The following is a 21,933-nucleotide window of genomic DNA, read 5'->3' on the forward strand; positions in this document are numbered from 1 at the left end:
ATGTACTAGGCTCTCCTAACACCTCGAGTATTGTTACGACCATTTTATAGATGAGAATAACTGAGGCTAGCTATGTCACACTGTCGCCCAGGTACAGAGTTAAGATATGCACTTACATAAACATAAATCGAAACAAGACAACTTTACAGTATCGAAGCCACGATTAGGTGGTAAGGGTGGCCCTGTGAAGCAAAAACAGCATTTGCTGCACCACAGGCACACCTGCTTCTGCAAATGAACTTTCCAACGTGGCGACAGACTTGCGTGCCTAGGAGTGAAGCCTTGGGGGTAAGCACCCACTAAGGGTTCCTGCGTGTGGTGGGGAAGACAGGGGACTTTCCACGTGGAAAGCTGCACCGAAGAGCCCTCGGTGTTCTCGGTTTAAGGAAGTTGGTTGGGGGAGGGGGCTTGCCCTGCGGCTGCGTCCTGCTCCCCGCGCCCTCCCCCTCCCCGCCTCTGCTGCCGCTAAACCCCGGAGAGCGGAGCGTGCACGGTGAGATTCCTCGGCGGGCCTGGCAGCGGCTGCTGGGCATGCTCAGTGGGCAGGACCCGTTAGAGTGGCGAGTAAGGAAGCGTTGGCTCTTCTCTAGGCTGCCTTCCCCGGTTCAGGCCCCGGCCCTGGGCTTTTGTGTGCGCAGAGCCGCAGCCGCCGCTGCTTCCTCGCGGGGCCGCCCGACCCCAGATGCCGTCTGGCCTGTCCGGTGTCCGCCGTTAACCTCGCCGCGCAGCCGGAGGAGGAGCGGGGCGGGGCGGGGCCGGCGGGCCGGCAGCCGGGCGGGCAGGAGGGCCCGGCCGGGGGTGGGGGTGGGGGTGGGTGCGGGGAGTCCCGCCGGGGGTGGGGGGAGGGGGCGGGCGTGGAGTCACGGGGGTGGGGTCACCGGCGGTGGCTCGGGGAGGCCGACCGGGAAGGGAGGGGGCCGTGGGGGCGGCTCGGAGGACCCAGCCCCGGCTGGGGAGCAGCGGCGACTCCGGGGGCCGGGGCCACGGCTCTCCGAGCTCCGGTGTGAGGCCGCCGCGGGCCCCGTCTTCCGGCGGCCGCCCGAGTTTGTGGTGATTGTTGCCGCCGCCGCCACCGCCCCGGCTGCCATCTCCTCCTCCTCCTCCGGGGCCGCCGCCTCCTCCTCTTCCTCCTCCTCCTGGGCCGGGTCGATCCCCTCCCCGCTGCCGCCTCCTCCTGGGCTGGGCCCGCGGTGTCTCGTCCCCTCGCGGAGCCGCTCCTGCCGCCGCTGCCGCCGCCGCCTCCTCATTCATCCTCGTGCACCATAGGCGGCACAGGCACCAAGATGTCCAACCGAGTGGTCTGCCGGGAAGCCAGTCACGCCGGGAGCTGGTACACAGCCTCAGGTAGGGCCCCAGGCCGGCCGGCCCGCCCGCCGCCGCCGCCGCCTGGCCCGGCGCCCGGCCGCCCGAGGTCGGCGGCCCGGCCCCGCGCGGCGGCGGGAGGGACGAGGGCGCGGACGGCCGCCGGCCGCGCACCGCGTGGGGAGGGAGCGGGCCGGAGGCCGGCCTCGCCGCCTGCCCGACCCGGGCGGCATCCTGCCGGGCAGCCCGGGGCCGGCCACCCTCACGCTCTGCCCGGAGTTGAGCGAGAGGGAGAGTTGCCTCCTCGGCAGCCTGCGCCCTCCCTCGGGACCCGGCTTGGGCAAAGAATGTGCTACCCGACCGAGCTTCCTCGTCGCCTCCTCCAGCTCCCGGGAAGCGGGTGGCCGGCCGCAGCCACCCTGGGGAGGACCGTTCACCAGGCGCCCGAGTCCCGCTTCCTCCGCGCGACCCTCCGGCCGCGGGAGGGACGCGCCTTCCTGCTCTCCCCTTCCCTCCCCTCCCGTCTCCTCTCCTCTCCTCTCCTGCCCGAACGGCGCCCGCGGGACCCGGGGAGTTCTCAGCCTCCCGGGTGCACCCGGGCTCTGCTCGCCCGCCTCCTGCCAGCCACCCTTCGCCCTCTCACCCCCCACCCCACCCCGACAGTTGAGAACGGGAGGCCGCATTCTCCCTCACCTCTTGAGGTGCTCTGCCGTCTTGAGAGGAGTGAAGGGTAGTACTTTTTCGCTTGTCAGACTGGAGGCAAGGTCTGGGCTTGGGAGATCCGGGAGAGGAGGCCCTTTCCTGGGATTTGCAGCTCAGCCCGTTGGGGGTAGGGTAGGAGTACTGTTAAGCAGGGGCTTGGGGTGGCCTCCCAGCTCTTTTGTCGGTGTTTTCATTGTTACTGTCATTCACGAAAGGGGCAGCTGGAGATGGCATCAGCACTTTTCCTGAGCGGCCTCTCAAGCCTCAACACCGAGCAGGTGCTGGAAATAACGAACGCGGTGGTCAGGTTTTGAGTGAATTTAATCTTCTGTCGACACTGTCCAAAAACATTTTAGAGCTCTTTATGTAAAAGAGTGTAGGGATTTTCCCTTTAATAAAGCTCTGGTTGGAACGACTGTTTGGGGGGATTACTTTCTGGAGTCACATTTCTGTTAAGTGACAAAGTTCCACTGTGATTCCTGAATTTTCCGTCATTTGGTACTGGCTTATCAATAACTAGACCCAACTCTTTAATGTGAGTCAGATCATGTTTTCCTTTGCAAATGGTTGGGTTGGACAGTGACATGGTTTGTGAGAAGACAAAGATTTGCAAGATAATTAATTTCTCTGAGGTTGCTACGCTCTCATTAAATGCATGCACTTTACTGACTCACTGAAGATTTCCTGTGTTAAGAAGACACAAAGGATTTGTAGGCCTAACAGGTAGCTATAGTTTTGCATTAAGCAGATGACTTTTCATGGTTACAGTGGCTTCCCTCATGGTCCCAAAGTACTTCATAAATATTTCATCAGGTCTCACAACCTAGAATGTTAGCTAAGCTTTTCTTGTTCAGTTTATGCATATGTACCCAAGATTCTGTACAGACCAGTGGCAGAACAGGAATGGGAGTCACTGGTTCCTGGGTTTCTCTTCCAGTCAGTGCACTATTACTATTAAATTTATCAATGAATAATAGTCTTTTCAAGGTTGTCAGTCACTAAACGTTTTTTCTTCAGTGTGTTCTGAAGCGTTACAGAGTCTCAGTTTTCACTCTCATGACCATCTTTTGGTTAATTTGTCTTCTATACCTTTCAAAAGTGTTTTAAACTTCTTTTGTAGTTTGCATTGAACTGTGGGCAAATGGTTCTGGAGCAATTTTTATAGGTTCTTGAACATTCTTTTCATAGTAAAATAAGGCATAGTTCACACTTCAGACTTGAAAAGACTTCTTCAGTAATCATCTCAATGTTAAGAATTCTTTAATTTAGCTCAAGACATTGTGTTTTTAAAACTATCAATAGTGAACTAAAATGGACAACTTAAAAAATTTTTTAAACTATATTCTCATTTCTCTAAATTCTGAATGAAGTCAATGTCATTTTGGTAATGTGAGTTGTCATGGAGAAGTTTATTGTTAAAAATTCAGACCATGTGTGGCTTGTGTGTGTGTGTGTGACTTAAGTAATAATTAAGGGTTAATTTAAAGCAATTTAGTTTTAAAAGCTGATTTCATGTTTTAAAAATGAGTAAAAAGATATGTAAGTAAATTTTGATTTAATCTAGTGACCCCTAGACCCCAGTGTACCTAGATTGGTACCATTGACCATTGGAAAAATTTTACTTGTGTTATTGTTGTTCCCTTAAACTAACCCTAAAAACATATAATAGGAAACATGCTTTTGGATTGTCATTCTGTAGTTCCTGCAGCATTTAAATGATTATGTCTGTAGAATTGAAGTGTTCAATTACTGATAAAAGAGAGAAATAAAATATGCTTCATTTATATAGCTAGTTCAGAAAAAAAAGTGTATGCACACATATATGTGTTTTATAACACACATCTTCATCTAGCTATATGCTAGATCCGTTGATAGAAGTATCAAGTATTCCCTGCCCTCCAGGAAGATAATTTGAAGTAAGTAGTAACTCAGGACAGCAAGTAAATATCAGATAAATTGAAGCAGTGCTTCTAGGAGCTAGGAGGAGGGTGGAATCACTTCAAAAGATTAGAATTATGTTTTGAAGGAAGGGTATTTGGGTAGCTTTGGAAAGGGGAAAGTATATTGGGGAACACCACAAAGATACAGAAGCAGGTGAGTATAAGTAGGTCAGTTTAACAAGAATGGAAGGTTCTCACAGGGGTGTGGTTCAAGGACCTGGTTGAAGCTAAGGTGTAGATCCCTATGCATTCATAGGGATTTGACTTATGCAGTGGGCAGTCACGACCAGTGCAGAAGTTTCTGAGTGGGGACTGATACACAAGAAACATTTTAGGAAAATTAATCTCATAGGACGGTTAATCCTCACTTCTTTATGGGTGTACAGCAGGGATCAGCAAACTCACATTGCCTGCAGTCCAAATCCAGCCTGTGACTTTTTTTTTTTTTGTAAAGTCCACTAGTGAAGTATGGTTTTTCATTTTTAAAGGGTTTAAAAAAACCAAGAAGTGCAGTAGAGACGGTATGTGGCTTGTAAAGCCTAAAGTTTTTTACTATTTATTGGCCTACAGAAAAAAATCGTTGACACATAGTGTACGTTAGTGGTTCTCAATGTGACTTCTAGATCAGCAGTATAATGACTGTATTCTGTGTTTGTTTCTGGGTGTGTTGTATCTTTCATTTCATTGTTTCAGGCCCTTATCTTCTATCTGGACAGTTATAACTCTCTCCTAACTGCTGTTCTTTCTGCCAGCTTGATTCCTCTTAAGTCTATGCTCTGCATTGCTCCCTGGATAATCTCTCTGACCACGTAATTTCTTTGCATAATCCTCACTGGCCCATCTTGCCTATTGGATAAGGTCTAAGTCCTTTCATGACTTGGCATCTTTCTATCTCTTGCCACTTCCCGTAGTCCCATCCTAGCTCTCCCTTTTACTACTCTTAAGCGATGTCTAACAGCTGTTCATTGTTTCTTTAAATACACTATGCTGTTTCTTATCACTGTGTTTTTATTCGAGCTATTTCCTCTGTTGGAATGCACTTCACCAGGATAACTTCTAATGTTTTAAGGACTCCGGTGTTAACACCTCCTAGAAGCCTACCCTGATGCCTTTCCTCCCACTGTCTGTCGTTGATGTTCCTTTGTGTTCCCATAATATCCGGTGTGTATCTCTATACATTTACCTTGTTATCCGTGTGTGTGGTCTTTTGTAAGATTATGAACTAGAAGCCAGGGATCATTTGCTACTAATTTTTTTTATACCTTAAGTTCTCAGCGCTGGTTTTGTACAACTTAGTAGATATTCAATAAGTATCTGAACAAGTGAACATTAAAGTACTTGGCATATAGGAGGTTCGGACAAAGATATTGATGTCTGAATCCCTAAGAGCATTGGGCGTCATATAGGACCATTGCTAGTTAAGTCTCTGAGCATGATGTAGGTGAAGAATCTTGGTAGAAAAGGATTAGAAATCTTGATTCACTAGTTAGGGGGACTGTATTTCATATAAGATTTTTAAAGAAATATGACATACATAGAGAAAAGTGTACAGCCAATTGAAGTTTCACAAAATAGGGATATCATTGTAAGTAGCAGCCAGCTCAGCAAATGTCAGTACTGGAATTCTCAGCTTGCACTGTATTCCTTGTATTCTAACACCGTAGGGAAGTTTTGTCTGTTTTTCAACTCTGTATAAAAGGAATCATGTAGTATATCTTGTTTGAGCTTCTTTTGCTCAACATTATGTTTGAGATTAATTCATGTTTTACTGTGGTTTGTTTATTATTATTGTATTCTATTCTAATGTTTGGGGGGTTTGTCGCTAAGTTGTGTCCGTCTCTTGCAACCCCATGGACTGTAGCCTGCCAGGCTCCTCTGTCCATGGGATTCTCCAGGCAAGATTACTGGAGTGGGTTGCCATTTCCTTTTCCAGGGGATCTTCCCAACCCAGGAATTGAACCCGGGTCTCCTGCACTGCAGGCAAAGTCTTTACAAACTGAGCTATAAGCTGAGCGCTGAAGAATTGATGCTTTTGAACTGCGGTGTTGGAGAAGACTCTTGAGAGTCCCTTGGACTGCAAGGAGATCCAGCCAGTCCATCCTGAAGGAGATCAGTCCTGGGTGTTCTTTGGAAGGACTGATGCTGAAGCTGAAACTCCAATACTTTGGCCACCTCATGGGAAGAGTTGACTCATTTGAAAAGACTGTGATGAGTTGGCTGGATGGCATCATCGACTCAATGGACGTGAGTTTGGGTAGACTCCGGGAGTTGGTGATGGACAGGGAGGCCTGGTGTGCTGTGATTCATGGGGTCACAAAGAGTCGGACACGACTGAGCAACTGAACTGAACTGATTCTATTCTATGAGTAAACGACAGTTTTTCCATTCTACTGTTGATGGACATTTACATTATTTACAGTTTTGCCGCTTTGGAAATTTTTGTACTCTTATTTCCTGATGAACACATACATGCATTTTTATTGGGTATGTACCTTAAGTGGAATTATTAGGTCATAGTTATGGCTATGATATATTAATTTTTAGTAGAGTTTGCTGAAGTTCTGCCAAGTGGTTTCATAAACTTATACTCCCTCCGGCAGTGTGTGAGAGCATTCCAGTTGTTCCACATCTTTGCCAACACTTGGTATTGTCAGTCTTTTTATTTTTGGTTATTGCTGGGAGGGTGTGTAGTGACATTGATTGTAGTTTTTATTTTCCCGATGACTGTTGAAATTGAGCATCTTTTTATACTAGCCATTTGAACTTCTGCTTTTGTGAAATGTCTTTTAAGTCTTTTGCCCTTTTTCTACTAGAGTATTTACTTTTTCCGTATTGATGTAGTTCTTTATGTATTTTGGATATAGTCTTTTTAGATAGGAGTATTGCAGATATCTTCTGCTCTGTAGCTTTCTCAGGATCTTGGTGTCTTGGTGACTCAAAAGTTCTTCATTTTAAAGAAGTCTGGTTAACAATTGGTTAGTGTTCTTTTGTTTCCATTTATGAAATCTCTACCCATGAAATTTAACTTTCCTATGTTTTCTTTTAAAAGCTTTCTTTTCACCTTTCATAGTAAGATCAGTAATTCATTTGCTTGATAGCTGTATCTGTATGGTTTTGGTGGGTTACATAGATTTATTTTGAAATGTACATATAGAAAAATTATAAATAAGTGTGTAAAATGGGTGGTACACTTTGATGAATATCCAGAAATATAACATACTCTGTAACTATCTCCAGCTCAAGAAACAGAACACTTTGAACATCTCTGAGGGATGTATTACATTTTAATGTTTTCTGAAATTGGTATATTTTATATCTTAAGTGTGTATATAATGTGGGAGTATTCCCCCCCCCCCCCCGCCCGGAAATTGGTTGTTATAGCTTATAATCACTAGTGCCATAGAAGTAAGGAAATATATCAGAGTCTAATGATTTCATAAAGTATTCTTGAAATGTTTGTTTGATATATCTTAATAGCAGTTTGCTTTTTTAAGTTGTTTTAATTCTTTCTATTGTATTTCATGAATATATTTAATAGAATTATATCAGGGTTCTATCGTTGGAAAACCACAACCTTTTTTTATTGCTTGTATCTTAAGTTCTAGAGTGTCAAAATATATCTTGGTGTGTGAGAAACAAACACATTCTTTGAAGAGAAAATACTGTATAGTATTTAGTTTTGAAATGAACTTTCTTCTTTGTGCTTCATCTTGTTATTTTATGTTGGAGAAAGACAAGAAAGAAAGAACGAATTTCTTAGGTAAACTGTTGAGATTATTGCTTAATTACCTCTCTCTCACTTTCTCTCTTGTCCTTTCACGTGCAGTTTCCAAGTCAAAAATCTTCCCTACCTTCGTGGTGTAGTTTATATTATCTACTTTTGGGTTTTTGTCCATTTTGAAGAAAGTCAAGACACCAAATAAAGATGTCATTTGTTAAGTGTATTCTGTAGTTGTATTTACATATTATGTGTATGTAACTTCTAATCTTCAAAAGGCTGCTACAAGTTTGGTGTTATCTGCATTTATGGATGTGGAAACCATGACTCAGAGAGTTTGAGAAACTTGTTTAAGTTGTTTAAGGTATAGTAAGTAAGTGGAAGAGCCAGTCTGACTCTGAAACTAGGGGCGAGTAAGTATGCTTTCCCAAACACTGAGATTTTCTGTTCCAGTCAGGTTTTTCCCTTACTACAATATTTGCATTTAATTGGCACTTATATTTCATTTATGGTTTGTAAAGCATTGTCTCACACATTTTTTATTTTCAGAATAATCTTATGATTAGGTGTAGGACAGGTAGGGTGGGCAGGTCTTTAATCCACCCCCACTTTGCTGTTTTATTCATGAGAAACTAAGACTTGAAGGAGACTAAATTGCCTGAGTCATCTGCTGTTAAGTGGTAGAGCTAGAATTTGAACCTAGGACTTGTAGCTGAAGCCTAGTGTTCTTTCTAATTATAGTAATGCCAGAGTAAGTAAGAAGTTGAGTTATTTGGAATCAGTAAGCACCTCTATAATTGTCAGGTAAATATATTATAAAATAATAAAAGTGTGATTAAAAAAACATTTATGAAATATTGAGTATTATTGATATGGTATAAAAACTGACAAAAGAATTGGTAGAATTTAATTAATCAAGGATTAGTCAAATCTAGGATTTGAATTTGGGCCTAACAAAACTTGACACTTCTGTAGAGGCTTTATTTAACATATTTATCAGTATTGGACAGACTCAGTTCTGTCTGAAAGGTACTACTCTAGGGACAGGTGCATAGAAGAAGATGAAACAGACAGAATCGCTATAGAGTTTATATTCTAGTTGGAGACAGGCTATAAATAAGGTAAGTAAAACATAAAGTACGTTAGATAGAGGAAAGTGCTTTGGAGAACTACAAAGCAAAGAGCTGACGCAAGAGGAATGTTGAAGAATGGGAGGAATTTTAAATGGCAAGGAAAGGGTTGACTTCACTGGACCTACATTTGAGTGAAGAAGTAGGTGAAAGAACAAGCCTTGTATTCTATATAATTTCAGGTCAGGGGTACAGCAAGTTCAAAGGTACTGTGGCTAGAGCAGGCCTGGAGTATTTGAGGAATGCAAGAAGGTCATTGCAACTAGAATGAAGTGACATGAGGTGGTTTGATATGAGGTTAAGAGGAAAATAAAATAGCTGGGGCAGAGGCACAAAGGTGTTGTGGTCAGATGATATTAGGTCTGGAAGACCAGTGTGAGGACTTGAGTGAGATAGCCATTGGAAGATTTTGAGCAGTTCGTGACAGGATCTAATTTAGACTTAACTCTAACAGTTAAGAGTAGACTAGAGTTGGGGCGTGGTGAAAGCAGTGGCAAGGCCTGCACCAACAGTTAAGAGGAAAGTAGCACTCCATCTTACAGGTGGGGATGGATTGAGTAATAGCTGTGAGGGAGAATAAGAAGTGGTTGATTATTGGATATATTTCTATGGTAGAGTCAAAAGGATTTGCTGACATATTCAAAGTGAGATATGAGAGGCAGAGAAGAGTCATGGATAGCTCTAAGGTTTATCCCTGAGATTGCAATAATGGAATTGCTGTTATCTGAGATAAGGAAGAGAAACAGGTTTGGAGGGGGAAGGTTAGAAGCTTGATTTTGGTCTGTTAAATTTGAGATGTGTGCTTTATAGTTAAGTGAATATGTGAGTCTGGAGTTTAGGGGAGACGCCTAGGGTGGAGATATAAGATTGGGAATTATCATCATGTTGGATGGCTCAGCAGTAAAGAATTCGCCTACTAATGCAGGAGGTGGCGGGAACATGGGTTCAGTCCCTGGGTTGAGAAGATCCCGTGGAGGAGGAAATGGCAACCCACTCTAGTATTCTTGCCTGGAAAGCTCCATGGACAGAGGAGTCTGGCTGGCTACAGTACATGGGGTTGCAAAGAGTTGAGCACGACTGAGCATGTGAGCATGCACGCAGATAATATATTTGAAGCCAAGTGTCTGGATGAGATCACTGTAGGAATCAAAGTAGCCAGAAAAAAAGAGGTTTGTGAGTGAGCCTTAGAACACTTCACACTTGAGGAGGTGAGGGTTATCATGTAAGGAAGATAGATGAAGCTTCTGGTGAGGAGAAGGTGTCCTGGGAGCCAAGTAGGGAAAATGCTTTAAGGCATCTCAACACAATTTATATAGTTTTTTTTCTTAGAAAAGCACATTTAATCTGGTTTAAGCGACTCTGGTCTTAGCCGTCTCTTACCCTGCTCCCAGAGCTTCCTAACTGGTTGCCTAGTTCCCATTCTATTCTTTACACAACAGCCTGAGAGATCTTTTCAAAATGTAAATAAGATAATATTATTTTCTAAAAATCCTATCATATTAATATTTAAAATCATACTTAAAAATCCTTGCCAAGGCTTAGAAGGTTTTACATGCTTTCACATCTGCTCAACGTTCTCATTTTATCTCATATTGCTTGTTGTTTACCTTATGCTGTTCCAGCCATTCAGGCCCCCTTCTTGTTCCACAAATACGTCAAGCTTATACCTGCCTTAGGACTTTTGTGTATACTTCATGATGTCTTCATGTATGGATGTGAAAGCTGGACAGTAAAAAAGGCTGAGCGCCGAAGAATTGATGCCTTCAAACTGTGGTGCTGGAGAAGATTCTTGAGAGTCCCTTGGCCTGCAAGGAGATCAAATCAGTCAGCCCTAAAGGAGATCATCCCTGAATATTCATTAGAAGGACTGATGCTGAAGCTGAAGCTCCAATACTTTGGCCACCTAATGCGAAGAGCCGACTCTTTGGAAAAGACCCTGATGCTGGGAAAGATTGAGGGTGGGAAGAGAAGGGGACGACAGAGGATGAGATGGTTGGATGGCATCACCGACTCCATGGACATGAGTTTGCTTGAGCAAACTCCGGGAAATAGTGAGGGACAGGGAAACCTGGCAAGTGGCAGTCCATGGGTTGCAGAGTCGGACATGACTGAGCTACTGAACAGCAAAGTTGTTAACTAACAAAGTAGTTAATAACAAAGTGTTAACTAATCCTGGCTTGGTAGTCAAGGAAAGGGTGTTATTTATTGACTCTTGTTAGTCACAGTTAGGAGGAGACTTAGGGGGAGACATTGAAAATGAATGGAATAGGTTTTCCCAAAGTGTTCTGAGAAACAATAGTCCTTGGAGATGCCTTTGCAGAAAGGGTTTATGGTCAGATAAGTTTAGGAAATGATGCATCTGTTTTTCTCCCTTGGGCTCAGATATCTAACAATGGACTTGTTTTATGGCTCATTACATGGTCTGTCTTGGTGAGTGTTCTGTGTTTGTTTGAAAATAATGTATGTTTTCTGTAGTTGTGAGGTAGAATGCGCTCTAAATATTAATTAGGTTAAGTTGGGTTGTTGTATTTAAATCTTCTAACATTCCTATTGATTTTCCTTTTTTGTCTGTCCGTTCCTGAGAGGAGTATTAAAATTCCAACTGTAATTCTGGATTTGTCTATTTTTCTCTTTCAGTTTTGTTGATTTGTTGCTTCAAGTTTTGTGAATCTCTGTTTTCTGATATACCTGTTAGGAGTTACACTTTCTTGGTGAACTGAGCATCACTGTACATGTTCTTCTTTCTGTTTGGTAGTATTTCTTAATTTGAGTTGTTTCTTGTTTTGTATTAATGAAGCCAGTCCAGCTTCCTTGTGGTTAATATTTACATATGGTATATGCTTTTCCTTGTGTGTCAAGGGTCACCAAGACCACCTTCAGGTTTGATGATTTGTTAGAAGGATCAAAGCAGTCATACTTACAGATGGGGTTTATTACAGAGAAAGAATACAGATTAAAATGAGGAAAAGTACGTATAGTGGAGTCCAGGAGGAACCAGGTGTGAGTGTCCAGTTGTCCTCTCAGTGATGCGTGACAGCAAGCGTGAAATACTGCCAATACCCAGGTTTTTATTGAGGGTCAGTCTGTAGGCATGGGCACTTTTGTGACTAGCTACTCAGTCTCTAGCCCTCGTGTCTCCTGCAGAGGTCATACTGATACAATGTGGCCCAGGTTAGCAGGAGAACAAAAATAGGAGTTCACAGTAAGTCACATTGTTGGCATACACTATCTGGCAAGGCCCCAGGTATACAAAGACACCTAAAAAAATTGTGGTGGAATATATGTAACAAAATTTACTATTTTACCAATTTCTATGTGTCTACTTTTCTGACATCAGCACATTTGTGTTATTTACAACCATCTCCAGCACCCATTTCTAGAATGTTTTCATCTTTCCCCCTGGAGGTTTGTACGCTTTAAGCAGTTAACTCTCTGTTGACCCCTTTCTTCAGCCGTGGCAACCCGTCTTTTTTATCTATGATTTTGCCTGTCCTTGGTGCATTTAAGTGAATTCATACAATATTTGTCCTTTTATGTCTGATTTATTTAACTTGGCATGTTTCCAGAGTTCATTTAGGTTGTAGCATGTTAGCAGAATTCTTTTCTAAAAATGAGTACTACCCATTGTATGATATACCACAGTTTACTTATTTATTTATTTGTTGACAGATGTTTCCGTTATTTCTACCGGTTGACTTTTGTGAGTGACATTGCTGTGAATGTTGGTGTACAAGTGTCTGCTTGAATCTTGCTTTTAGTTATTTTTTATATCTATCTAGAAGTAGAATTGCTGGGTCATATAGTTCAATACCTGGGTTGGGAAGATCCCCTGGAGAAGGAAATGGCAACCCACTCCAGGACCCATGGAAAATCCCATGGACAGAGGAGTCTGGAAGGCTACAGTCCATAGGGTCGCAAAGAGTCAGACATGACTGAGTGACTTCACTTTATAGTAATGCTGTGTTTTAACTTTTTGACAAAACACCAAGCTGATTTCCACAGCAGTTGCACCATTTTACATTTCTACCAGCAGTGTGTGGGGTTTCTGTTTTTTTTCCACAACGTTGGCAACACTTGTTATTTTCCTTTTTTTTTTTTTTTAATAATAGTCATCCTAAAGACTGAGTTTGTATCATTATGGTTTTGATTTGTATTTTTCTAATTACTGAAGAGGAACTAAAAAACCTCTTGATGAAAGTGAAAGAGGAGAGTGAAAAAGTTGGCTTAAAGCTCAACATTCAGAAAATGAAGATCATGGCATCCGGTCCCATCACTTCATGGGAAATAGATGTGCAAACAGTGGAAACAGTGTCAGACTTTATTTTTGGGGGCTCCAAAATCACTGCAGATGGTGATTGCAGCCATGAAATTAAAAGCCGCTTACTCCTTGGAAGAAAAGTTACGACCAACCTAGATAGCATATTCAAAAGCAGAGACATTACTTTGCCGACTAAGGTCCACCTAGTCAAGGCTGTGGTTTTTCCTGTGGTCATGGATGGATGTGAGAGTTGGACTGTGAAGAAGGCTGAGTGCCGAAGAATTGATGCGTTTGAACTGTGGTGTTGGAGAAGACTCTTGAGAGTCCCTTGGACTGCAAGGAGATCCAGCCAGTCCATTCTGAAGGAAACCAGCCCTGGGATTTCTTTGGAAGGAATGATGCTAAAGCTGAAACTCCCAATACTTTGGCCACCTCATGTGAAGAGTTGACTCATTGGAAAAGACTCTGATGCTGGGAGGGATTGGGGGCAGGAGGAGAAGGGGACGACAGAGGATGAGATGGCTGGATGGCATCACTGACTCGATGGACGTGAGTCTGAGTGAACTCCGGGAGATGGTGATGGACAGGGAGGCCTGGCATGCTGCGATTCATGGGGTCGCAAAGAGTCGGACACGACTGAGCAACTGAACTGAACTGAACTGAATGACTAATTATGTTAAATACCTTTTCATGTGCTTATTGGCCATCTGTAATCATCTTTGGAGAAGTATCTTCAGGTCCTTTGCCCATTTTTGAATTGGGTTGTTTGCTTTTTTGTTGTTGTTGACCTGTAAGAGTTTGTAATATCTGTAATATTCTGGAAAGAAATCCTTTATCAGATATATGATTTGCTAGGATTTTCTCCCATCCTACAGATTGCCTTTTTACTTTCTTGATAATATTCTTTCACATACAGTTTTTAATTTTGCAAAGTTTAGTATTGTCTTTTTTTTTGTTACTCATGCTTTGATATTATTTCTAGAAAACCATTGGCAAATCCAAGGTTATGAAGATTTGCCTTTGTATTCTGAGAGTTTTAGTTTTAACATTTAGGTTATTGATCCATTTTGATATAAGTTTTGTAAATGGAGTGGGTTAAGATCAACTTCATTCTTTTGCTCATGGATAGTCTAGCTGTCTCAGTACTGTTTGTTGAAGAGATTATTCTTTATCCATTGAAAATTCAAACCAATAGTTCATAGATTTTTGGGTTTATTTCTGGATTCTTAGTTCTATTCCATTGGTCTTTCTGTCTGTCCTATGTCACTACCATAATCTTCTATTTTATTTATTTGTGTTTTTTTTTTTTTTCTTTTGACTGCCTCACGACTTGCAGGATCTTAGTTTTCCAACCAGGGATTGAACCTGCACCGTTGGCAATGAAAGTGTGGGTTTCTAACCAGTGGACCACCAGGGAATATGCACAACCACACAGTTTTGATTTCTGTAGCTTTTTTTTTTTTTTGTAGTATTTATTTGGCTGCGGAGGGTTTTAGTTCTGGCATGTGTAATCTAATTTTCTGACCAGGGATTGAACCTGGGCCCCCTACATTGGCAGCACAGAATCTTAGCCACTGGACCACCAGGGAAGTCCCTGATTTCTATAGCTTTTTTTTACTCTGTTTTTGAAAGGTAGTTTGGTAGGTATTGAATTCAGTAGATATGTTGACATTACTTCTTTTAGCATTTTATAAATGTTCTGTTGTATTTTGGCTTGCACAGATTCTGAGAATTTTGTAATTTTAAAATATTTGTTCCTGTGAATTCAGGGTGTCTTTTTTTCATCTGGTTACTTTAAGATTTTAAAAAGTTATTACCATTTTCCTGCTAGTCTATTATCATGTGCCTTTGAATAATTTTCTTTGAATTTAGTCCTGTTTCGGATTTGTCAGGTTTCTCAAGATGTGTGGGCTGTAGTTTGCAGCAAATTTGGAAAAACAGTCATCATTATCATCTCATATGTTTTTCTTTTCACTTCCTTTGTTTTCTAGACTCCAAACAAAAGTATGTTAGATAGCTTAATATTGAACCACAGTTCACTGAGAATTCTTTTTTTTCTCTCTGCTTACTTTTGGATAATTTCTTTTGCTTTATCTTCCCAGTTCACTGATTCTTTTTTTTTTTTATTTTTCTTGTGCAGTATCTAATTTTGCTTTTAATTCTATCAGTGACATCTTTGAAGTATAAAAGAATTAAAATAACTGCTGATTTCATGGTTTCACCTGAATATTTCTTTCTTTCTTCCTTTCCTTTCTACACTGTGCGACTTGTGGAATCTCAGTTCTCTGACCAGGGGTTGAAGTGAAACCATGGCAGTGAAAAGTCCTGAATCCTAACCACTAGATCACCAGGGAACTCCCAGTATTTTCTTAATAATTAATTTATTCATTACTATTTCTTTTAGGTGATGGATTAATTTAGATACTTATTCTTCTGGCATAAGTATTTATTGATAGTTGCTAGTGATACTGTTTTGCTTCAGAGAGGGGAAAAAAAGGTTAAATATTTTTGTTTTCTGAGTGCCTAAAAATTGAAAAGGCATTTGAATTATGGCTTAATACTGGCTTTAGGATTATGTCCTTTAAATTAGACTATAAATTAAAAGTTTAAAGATACATTTTGTGTGTTTTAAGATTAAAGGTAATTCATTGAGAAGTCTCATTCTGGTACCTTTTTGTGTATCCCATATTCCGCTTCACTTTATCAGATTCTTGAGTTCCCAGTGTTCATGCATATACAAGCACTATGGACATGCCATCATTTTCTCCCCCTTTTCAGCAAATGGAAGCTAAAGTGTAAAATGCCAGTCTCTCATGTTTTGTCTTTGCCTTTTTGTATTTACACTTTTAATAACTGGAGATCTTTTTAGTGGCCCAGACAGTAAAGAATTTGCCTGCATTGCTGGCGATCCGGGTTCTATCCTTGGGTTGGGAACATTCCCCTGGAGAAGGAAATGGCACCCCTCTCCAGTATCCAGTGCCTGCAAAATTTTTCCAGTGCCTGAAAAATTCCCTGGACAGGGACTTCCCTATTGGTTCAGTGGCTAATATTCTGTGCTGCCGATGCAGGGGCTCCAGGTTTGACCCCTGGTCAGGGAACTAGATCCCACATGCCACAACTAAGACCCAGTGCAGCCAAATAAATAAATAAAAATATTTAAAAGAAAATCCCATGGACTGAGGAGCCTGGTGAGCTACAGTCCATGAGGTCGCAAAGAGTTGGACATAACTCAGCGGCTAACACTTTCAACACTTTCATGTTACAGCAGATATTTTTTCAAAATTATTGATAACCTCACAAAACTTGTTTTTTGTGGATTATGTCTATTAATACCTATCAAATTAGAGATTGAAACTGAGGAACTTCAGAAATATTTACATTTAATTCATTTAAAATAACAACAATAAGCCCATTCCATGTTAACATAAGTAGCATTTTTAAGAAAATTTTATTGGAGCAGAGTTGATTTACAGTGTTGTGTTAGTTTCAGGTGTAAGGTGATTGACATTTATTAACATTTTTGCAAATATATTTAATGTCTAGCTTAATAGAAAACAGCTGGATTTTCATATCTGTGACTGCATTTTCTAATGTTCTTTTACTTGAAGCATATGAGAAAATTCTGGTCTCATACAGATATGTAGTTAGAAAAGAACAGAGTATTTTAATAGACTGTTCAGATAATTGTGGCTGTTCTTTGATGCTATACAAGAACTCAAGTGGTAGTTTATTATTTTTTAAACTTTTACAGACATATAGTTGACATCCAATAAGTTACACTTTTTTAACATACCTGTGAAACTGTCAACAAAATCAAAACAATGTGCTCCTTGATGGTGAACTCCAGTTTCAGAAAGATTTTATTGCAGTGTGAAATTTGAAATCATGGCAGTGAAATGAAGTTTTCAAGATCAGTTGGTCTGTCCTCCACTTTGAATGTTTCCATCCACGCAGGATTTTTTAACCCCTTGCATTAATCATTTGGAAAATATTTGTTCCTTGGGTTATGCAGATCTGACGAGTGTTTACATGTTTTATTATTCAGTGTTAAAGAATCACATTTGTTAATTTCACATACTCGTCAGAAAAGTGATAAAGTAGGAAGCTTTTAAATCTACAGTGGGAGAAACAAGTTTGCAAAATTCTGCTTTTCTCAAAGCTTGAATTTTGTAGTTAGCAATAGATATTGACAGTTGTTTTCCTTGATGTTATTTCAAGGAAATATCTGCTGAATACCCAGGATAAAGTAACCATTTGTCTATGAATCGTTCTTTCAAGAAAAATAATTTTCTATAAAAACATGGCTTGCAGTGCAGTTGTGTAAGTGCCCTGGGACAACCATTCAACACAGAATATTAAGAAAGTGTGTAGTCAAGGCTAGATATTTTATAAAATGTGTATATTTATAGGTACAGTTTGGTCAAAGGTATTTTTTAATGAAACTTTTTGAATGGTGGTTAGTGTGGGGTGGTGAAGAATGTAATGACTACTAGTATGCTGCTGCTGCTGCTAAGTCGCTTCAGTCGTGTCCAACTCTGTGCGACCCCATAGACAGCAGCCCACCAGGCTCCCCTGTCCCTGGGATTCTCCAGGCAAGAACACTGGAGTGGGTTGCCATTTCCTTCTCCAACGCAAGAAAGTGAAAAGTGAAAGTGAAGTCGCTCAGTCGTGCCCGACTCTTAGCGACCCCACGGACTGCAGCCTACCAGGCTCCTCTGTCCATGGGATTTTCCAGGCAAGAGTACTGGAGTGGGGTGCCATTGCCTTCTCCTGACTACTAGTATAGTGTGGTACTAATGCTAAGATGTCTACCATTACTTTTGAACCATTGAGTCAATGCCAGTGAGTGAATCTCAGTGAGTGCCAATATAGTGAAACAAGCAAATAATGTTTTTAGTATTTTGAAAATGGTTTTGACTTGATGGACCTTTTGAAAGAGTCTTGGACTTTGCGAACCTGAGGTTTGCAGAAATTCTTACTTCTTCCTTGGCAATTATGATTAAACCTCACACACACACACGGATTATGATTAAACCGCACACACACACACGCACATGCACGCACGCACGCACACACACGGACTTTGAAAACCTCCGGTTTGTAGAAACTGTTACTTCTTCCTTGGCAATTATGATTACACCTCACACACACAGACACAGACACACACACACACGCATGCACTTGGACTTTGAAAACCTCTGGTTTGAGAAATTCTTACTTCTTCCTTGGCAATTATGATTAAACCTCACAATGCACACACACACCCCCCCTATGCCACATTGTATACTCCTTCTACTAGTCAAAAGGGTCTTGGACTTTGAGAACCTCTGGTTTGCAGAAATTCTTACTTCCTCCTTGGCAATTATGATTAAACCTCCCAACACACACACACACACACACACACACACACACACACACACACACACCCTATGCCATATTGTATACTCCTTCTACTAGTCACACACATACACACCCCAGCACACCCTATGCCATATTACATACTCCTTCTAATTATAATGGCTCAAGGAAAATGGGGAGATGTAATTTATAAATTACATGTGATTTTGATAAACTTCCTCACTTATGTTTTTCAAAGTGTGGTGAGGGATTACCATAAAACTTTTGAGTTAGACTTGCTGATATGTGGGACCCAGATGTTTGCTTTTTTTTTCTTCCTTGATGTCTGCATTTTTACCACACACCAGAGTTGGTTCTAATACAATAAAACTAGGTTGCTCAAAGTAGAGAATGACATCACCATTATTAGTTTTGTATTTACTGCTCAGAGTGGAAGATGACATCACCACTACCATGTTCGTATTTCTAGCACCCAGAGAAGTGTCTGGCACAGAGCAGGAACTCACTAAATGCTTTATGAGTGAGTGAATGACTAATCTGACGAGATTATTATGCTATTTGTCTGACACCAACTTGCTAAATATTAATATATGATGACAGAGTTAGCCTTAAATTATGTCTTTCATTATATTTTGTAGTGTGCTTAGTTTACAAATATTTAGAACTTAAAAATATTTAAGTCAGATAATATGGCTGTACTGCTTAGTGATTGCTGCTTTGGTGACCTCCTGTTTTTAAGCTTCTGGTTTTAGGTAACCTACATGATTTGGCTTATGCCTGTCTGTCCTCCCTTGTCTGTTGTCATTCTCTCCTTTGGTCACTATATTTTAGGATTCACGAAACCGATCCTTTTTCTTCCTGGTTCCTGACCTCAGGGCCATTGTGCTTGTTGTTCGTTCTTCCTGGAAGTCTCTTCCTTCAGCTCTTTTCTTGCTGCTTTCTTCTTCTTCTTCAGGTTGCAATTCAATTATCATATGCTTGGGGTGCCTTTCCTGTCATTCTTACTTATTCTTCCTTTATTGCTTATAAAGTAGCAATGAAATAGTCTATTTCTTTCATAGCATTCATCGCAGTTTGAAGCTACTTTGTTTACTCTTGGCTTCCCTTCTCTAGAATGTATATCCCATGAGAACATAGACCCACCTGTCTTGTTTATTGTCTTCACAGTACTAGTACCAGAAATAGTATTGGCATATAATAGACATTTTATAAGATTTATCAAACAGATGAGTGAATGAAAAGAATATATGGAAGAAAAGTATCTGATCATATAAGAAATGACTTTAACCTAGTTTTTTATTAATAAATTGAGGACTTTATGTGAATAACTTTGTTCTACTAGTTTTTAAGTTAAATATCACAGATTACAGTTTCTGGTTTGTAAAATTGCCTGTGGATTAGACATTTCTCCTTATAAATAAATGTAATTTAAACAGTTGTTAAAACTAATAGAAGAGGGAACAACAGTGTTTTGTGATTTAAAATAAGTAGGTAAATAAAATAAAGCCTTTGCTCTTTATAACCATCCAGTAAGTCATTTTAGATACTGTGATGACCCAAGGACGAAAGAGCAGATAAAACCAAGGAGGGTCTTGGAATGCAGGAACGAAAAACCAGACCCTTATCATCCTTCCCTCCCCCATGTTGTAACTATTAATGGAACAGTATAACCCATCTCCCCTCCTACCCCATAGGGAGAAGGTATTTGCCCTCCTCTTCCTCCTACCCAGTATACATGCTTCATCCAATCAGCAAATGACCCGTAAGACCCCTATCCCACTCCTTACACCCAGGGTATAAAAATGAATCAAGAACCCCTGTTCACTGTCTTTCACCGTCGGCTCTCCCTGACTACCAGGAAGCTGGCCTGCTCTGCTGGCAATGACTCTCCCCTGCCCACTCTAATAAACTTTATTCTTCTTTCATTCTGCCTTGTGTCTGGAAATTCTTTTCCAACCCATACTCAGACCACGACAGATAAATTATGACTTTCAGCATTGTAGCTTTTTTTTTAGGGATTTGGAAATAGAAAAGTATATGACATAGCTCCTTTTCTTCCTCCATCTTTATTGAATCATAATTGACATATAACATTGTGTAAGTTTAAGATGTACAACATGATGGTTTGATGCTCTTATATGTTGTGAAATAATTTCCACAGAAGGGTAACACTCTGTCATCTCACATAATTACCATATCCTTTTTCGGTAAGAACATTTAACATCTACTCTTTCGGCAATTTTCAAGTATACAATATAGTATTATTAACTATAGTTGTACATTAGATCCCCAGAGCTTATTTATAACTGGTGGTCATTTTGACAGATGTGAAGTGATAACCTCATTGTGGTTTTGATTTGCATTTCTCTGAGAATTAGCAGTGTTGAGCATCTTTTCATGTGCCTCTTGGCAATCTGTGTATCTTCATTAGAGAAATGTCTGTTTAGGTTATCTGCCCATTTCTTGATTTTTTTTTTTTTTGATATTGAGTTATATGAGCTATTTGAATATTTTGGAAATTAAGCTCTTGTTGGACTCTTCATTTCCAAATACTTTTTCTCATTTCATAGGTTGTCTTGATGTTTTCTTGGTGTTTCGTTTACTGTGCAAAAGCTTTTAAGTTTGATGAAGTTTCATTTGTTTATTTTTGCTTTTATTTCTTTTGCCTTGAGAGACTGATCTAATAAAGTATTGCTGTGATTTATGTCCAAGAACGTTTTGCCTATGATGTCCTCTAAGAGTTTTATGGTGTTAACTATAATTCAGAAAGATACATGCACCCCAGGGTTTATAGTAGTGCTAGTTATGGTGATTAAGATACGGAAACAATCCAAATGTCTGTGTGCAAAATGGAATATTACTCAGCCATAAAAAAGAATGAAATATTACTATTTGAAGCAACATTATTGAACCTAGAAAATGTTATTCTAAGTGAAGTAAGTCATACAGAAAAAGACAAATTTATATGACATCACTTATATGTGAAATCTAAAACAAATACACATGAATCTATATACAAACCAAGCAGGCTCACACATAGAAAACAAACTTACTGTTACCAAAGGAGAAGGGAGAGGGGAGTGATTAATTAGAAGTATGGGATTAACAGATACAAATGACTATACGTAAAATAGAGAAGCAACAAGAATTTATTGTAAAACATAGGGAACAATATTCAATATCTTGTAGTAATCTATAATGGAAAATAATCTGAAAAAAAAAATCCAAATCACTTTGCTGTATACCTGAAACTAACACAGTATTGTAAATCATTTGTACTTCAATTCTAAATAAATAAACGGTAAGAGGTAGAAGGCAATGAGCTGACTGTTCAGTGATCTCCATCTCTGCTTTGTGTAGAATTCTTTGTCTCCTGAGGCTACTTTACCAGCTGTTGGCCAGCCTATAAATGCACTCTTCTTGGCTGTAGACCCCCATTCCTGTTCTAGTCAGCTGTGGCCAGATTGGAAAGGTTACTTGGCATTATGCCATTTGTAACCATAATTACTGTTTGTCTCTGCATTT

General features: G+C 40.7%; 1 protein-coding gene across 3 annotated transcripts in view; it reads left to right on the forward strand.

The window, feature by feature from the left end:
- Window positions 1–1,034: 1,034 nt before the first annotated feature.
- MEMO1 (mediator of cell motility 1) overlaps window positions 1,035–21,933 on the forward strand; it is a 110,722-nt gene continuing 89,823 nt past the window's right edge. For 2 of the 3 annotated variants that reach the window (XM_068970419.1, XM_068970428.1), the window contains exon 1: window positions 1,182–1,344. In XM_068970419.1, coding sequence (XP_068826520.1) covers window positions 1,284–1,344 — 61 coding nt within the window. In that variant the 5' untranslated portion in view covers window positions 1,182–1,283. Of the gene's footprint in view, window positions 1,345–21,933 lie in introns of all 3 variants that reach the window. The other variant, XM_068970437.1, reaches the window with a different exon arrangement.

Source organism: Capricornis sumatraensis, chromosome 1 (genome assembly GCF_032405125.1).
Source record: "Capricornis sumatraensis isolate serow.1 chromosome 1, serow.2, whole genome shotgun sequence".
Classification (NCBI taxonomy): Eukaryota; Metazoa; Chordata; class Mammalia; order Artiodactyla; family Bovidae; genus Capricornis; species Capricornis sumatraensis.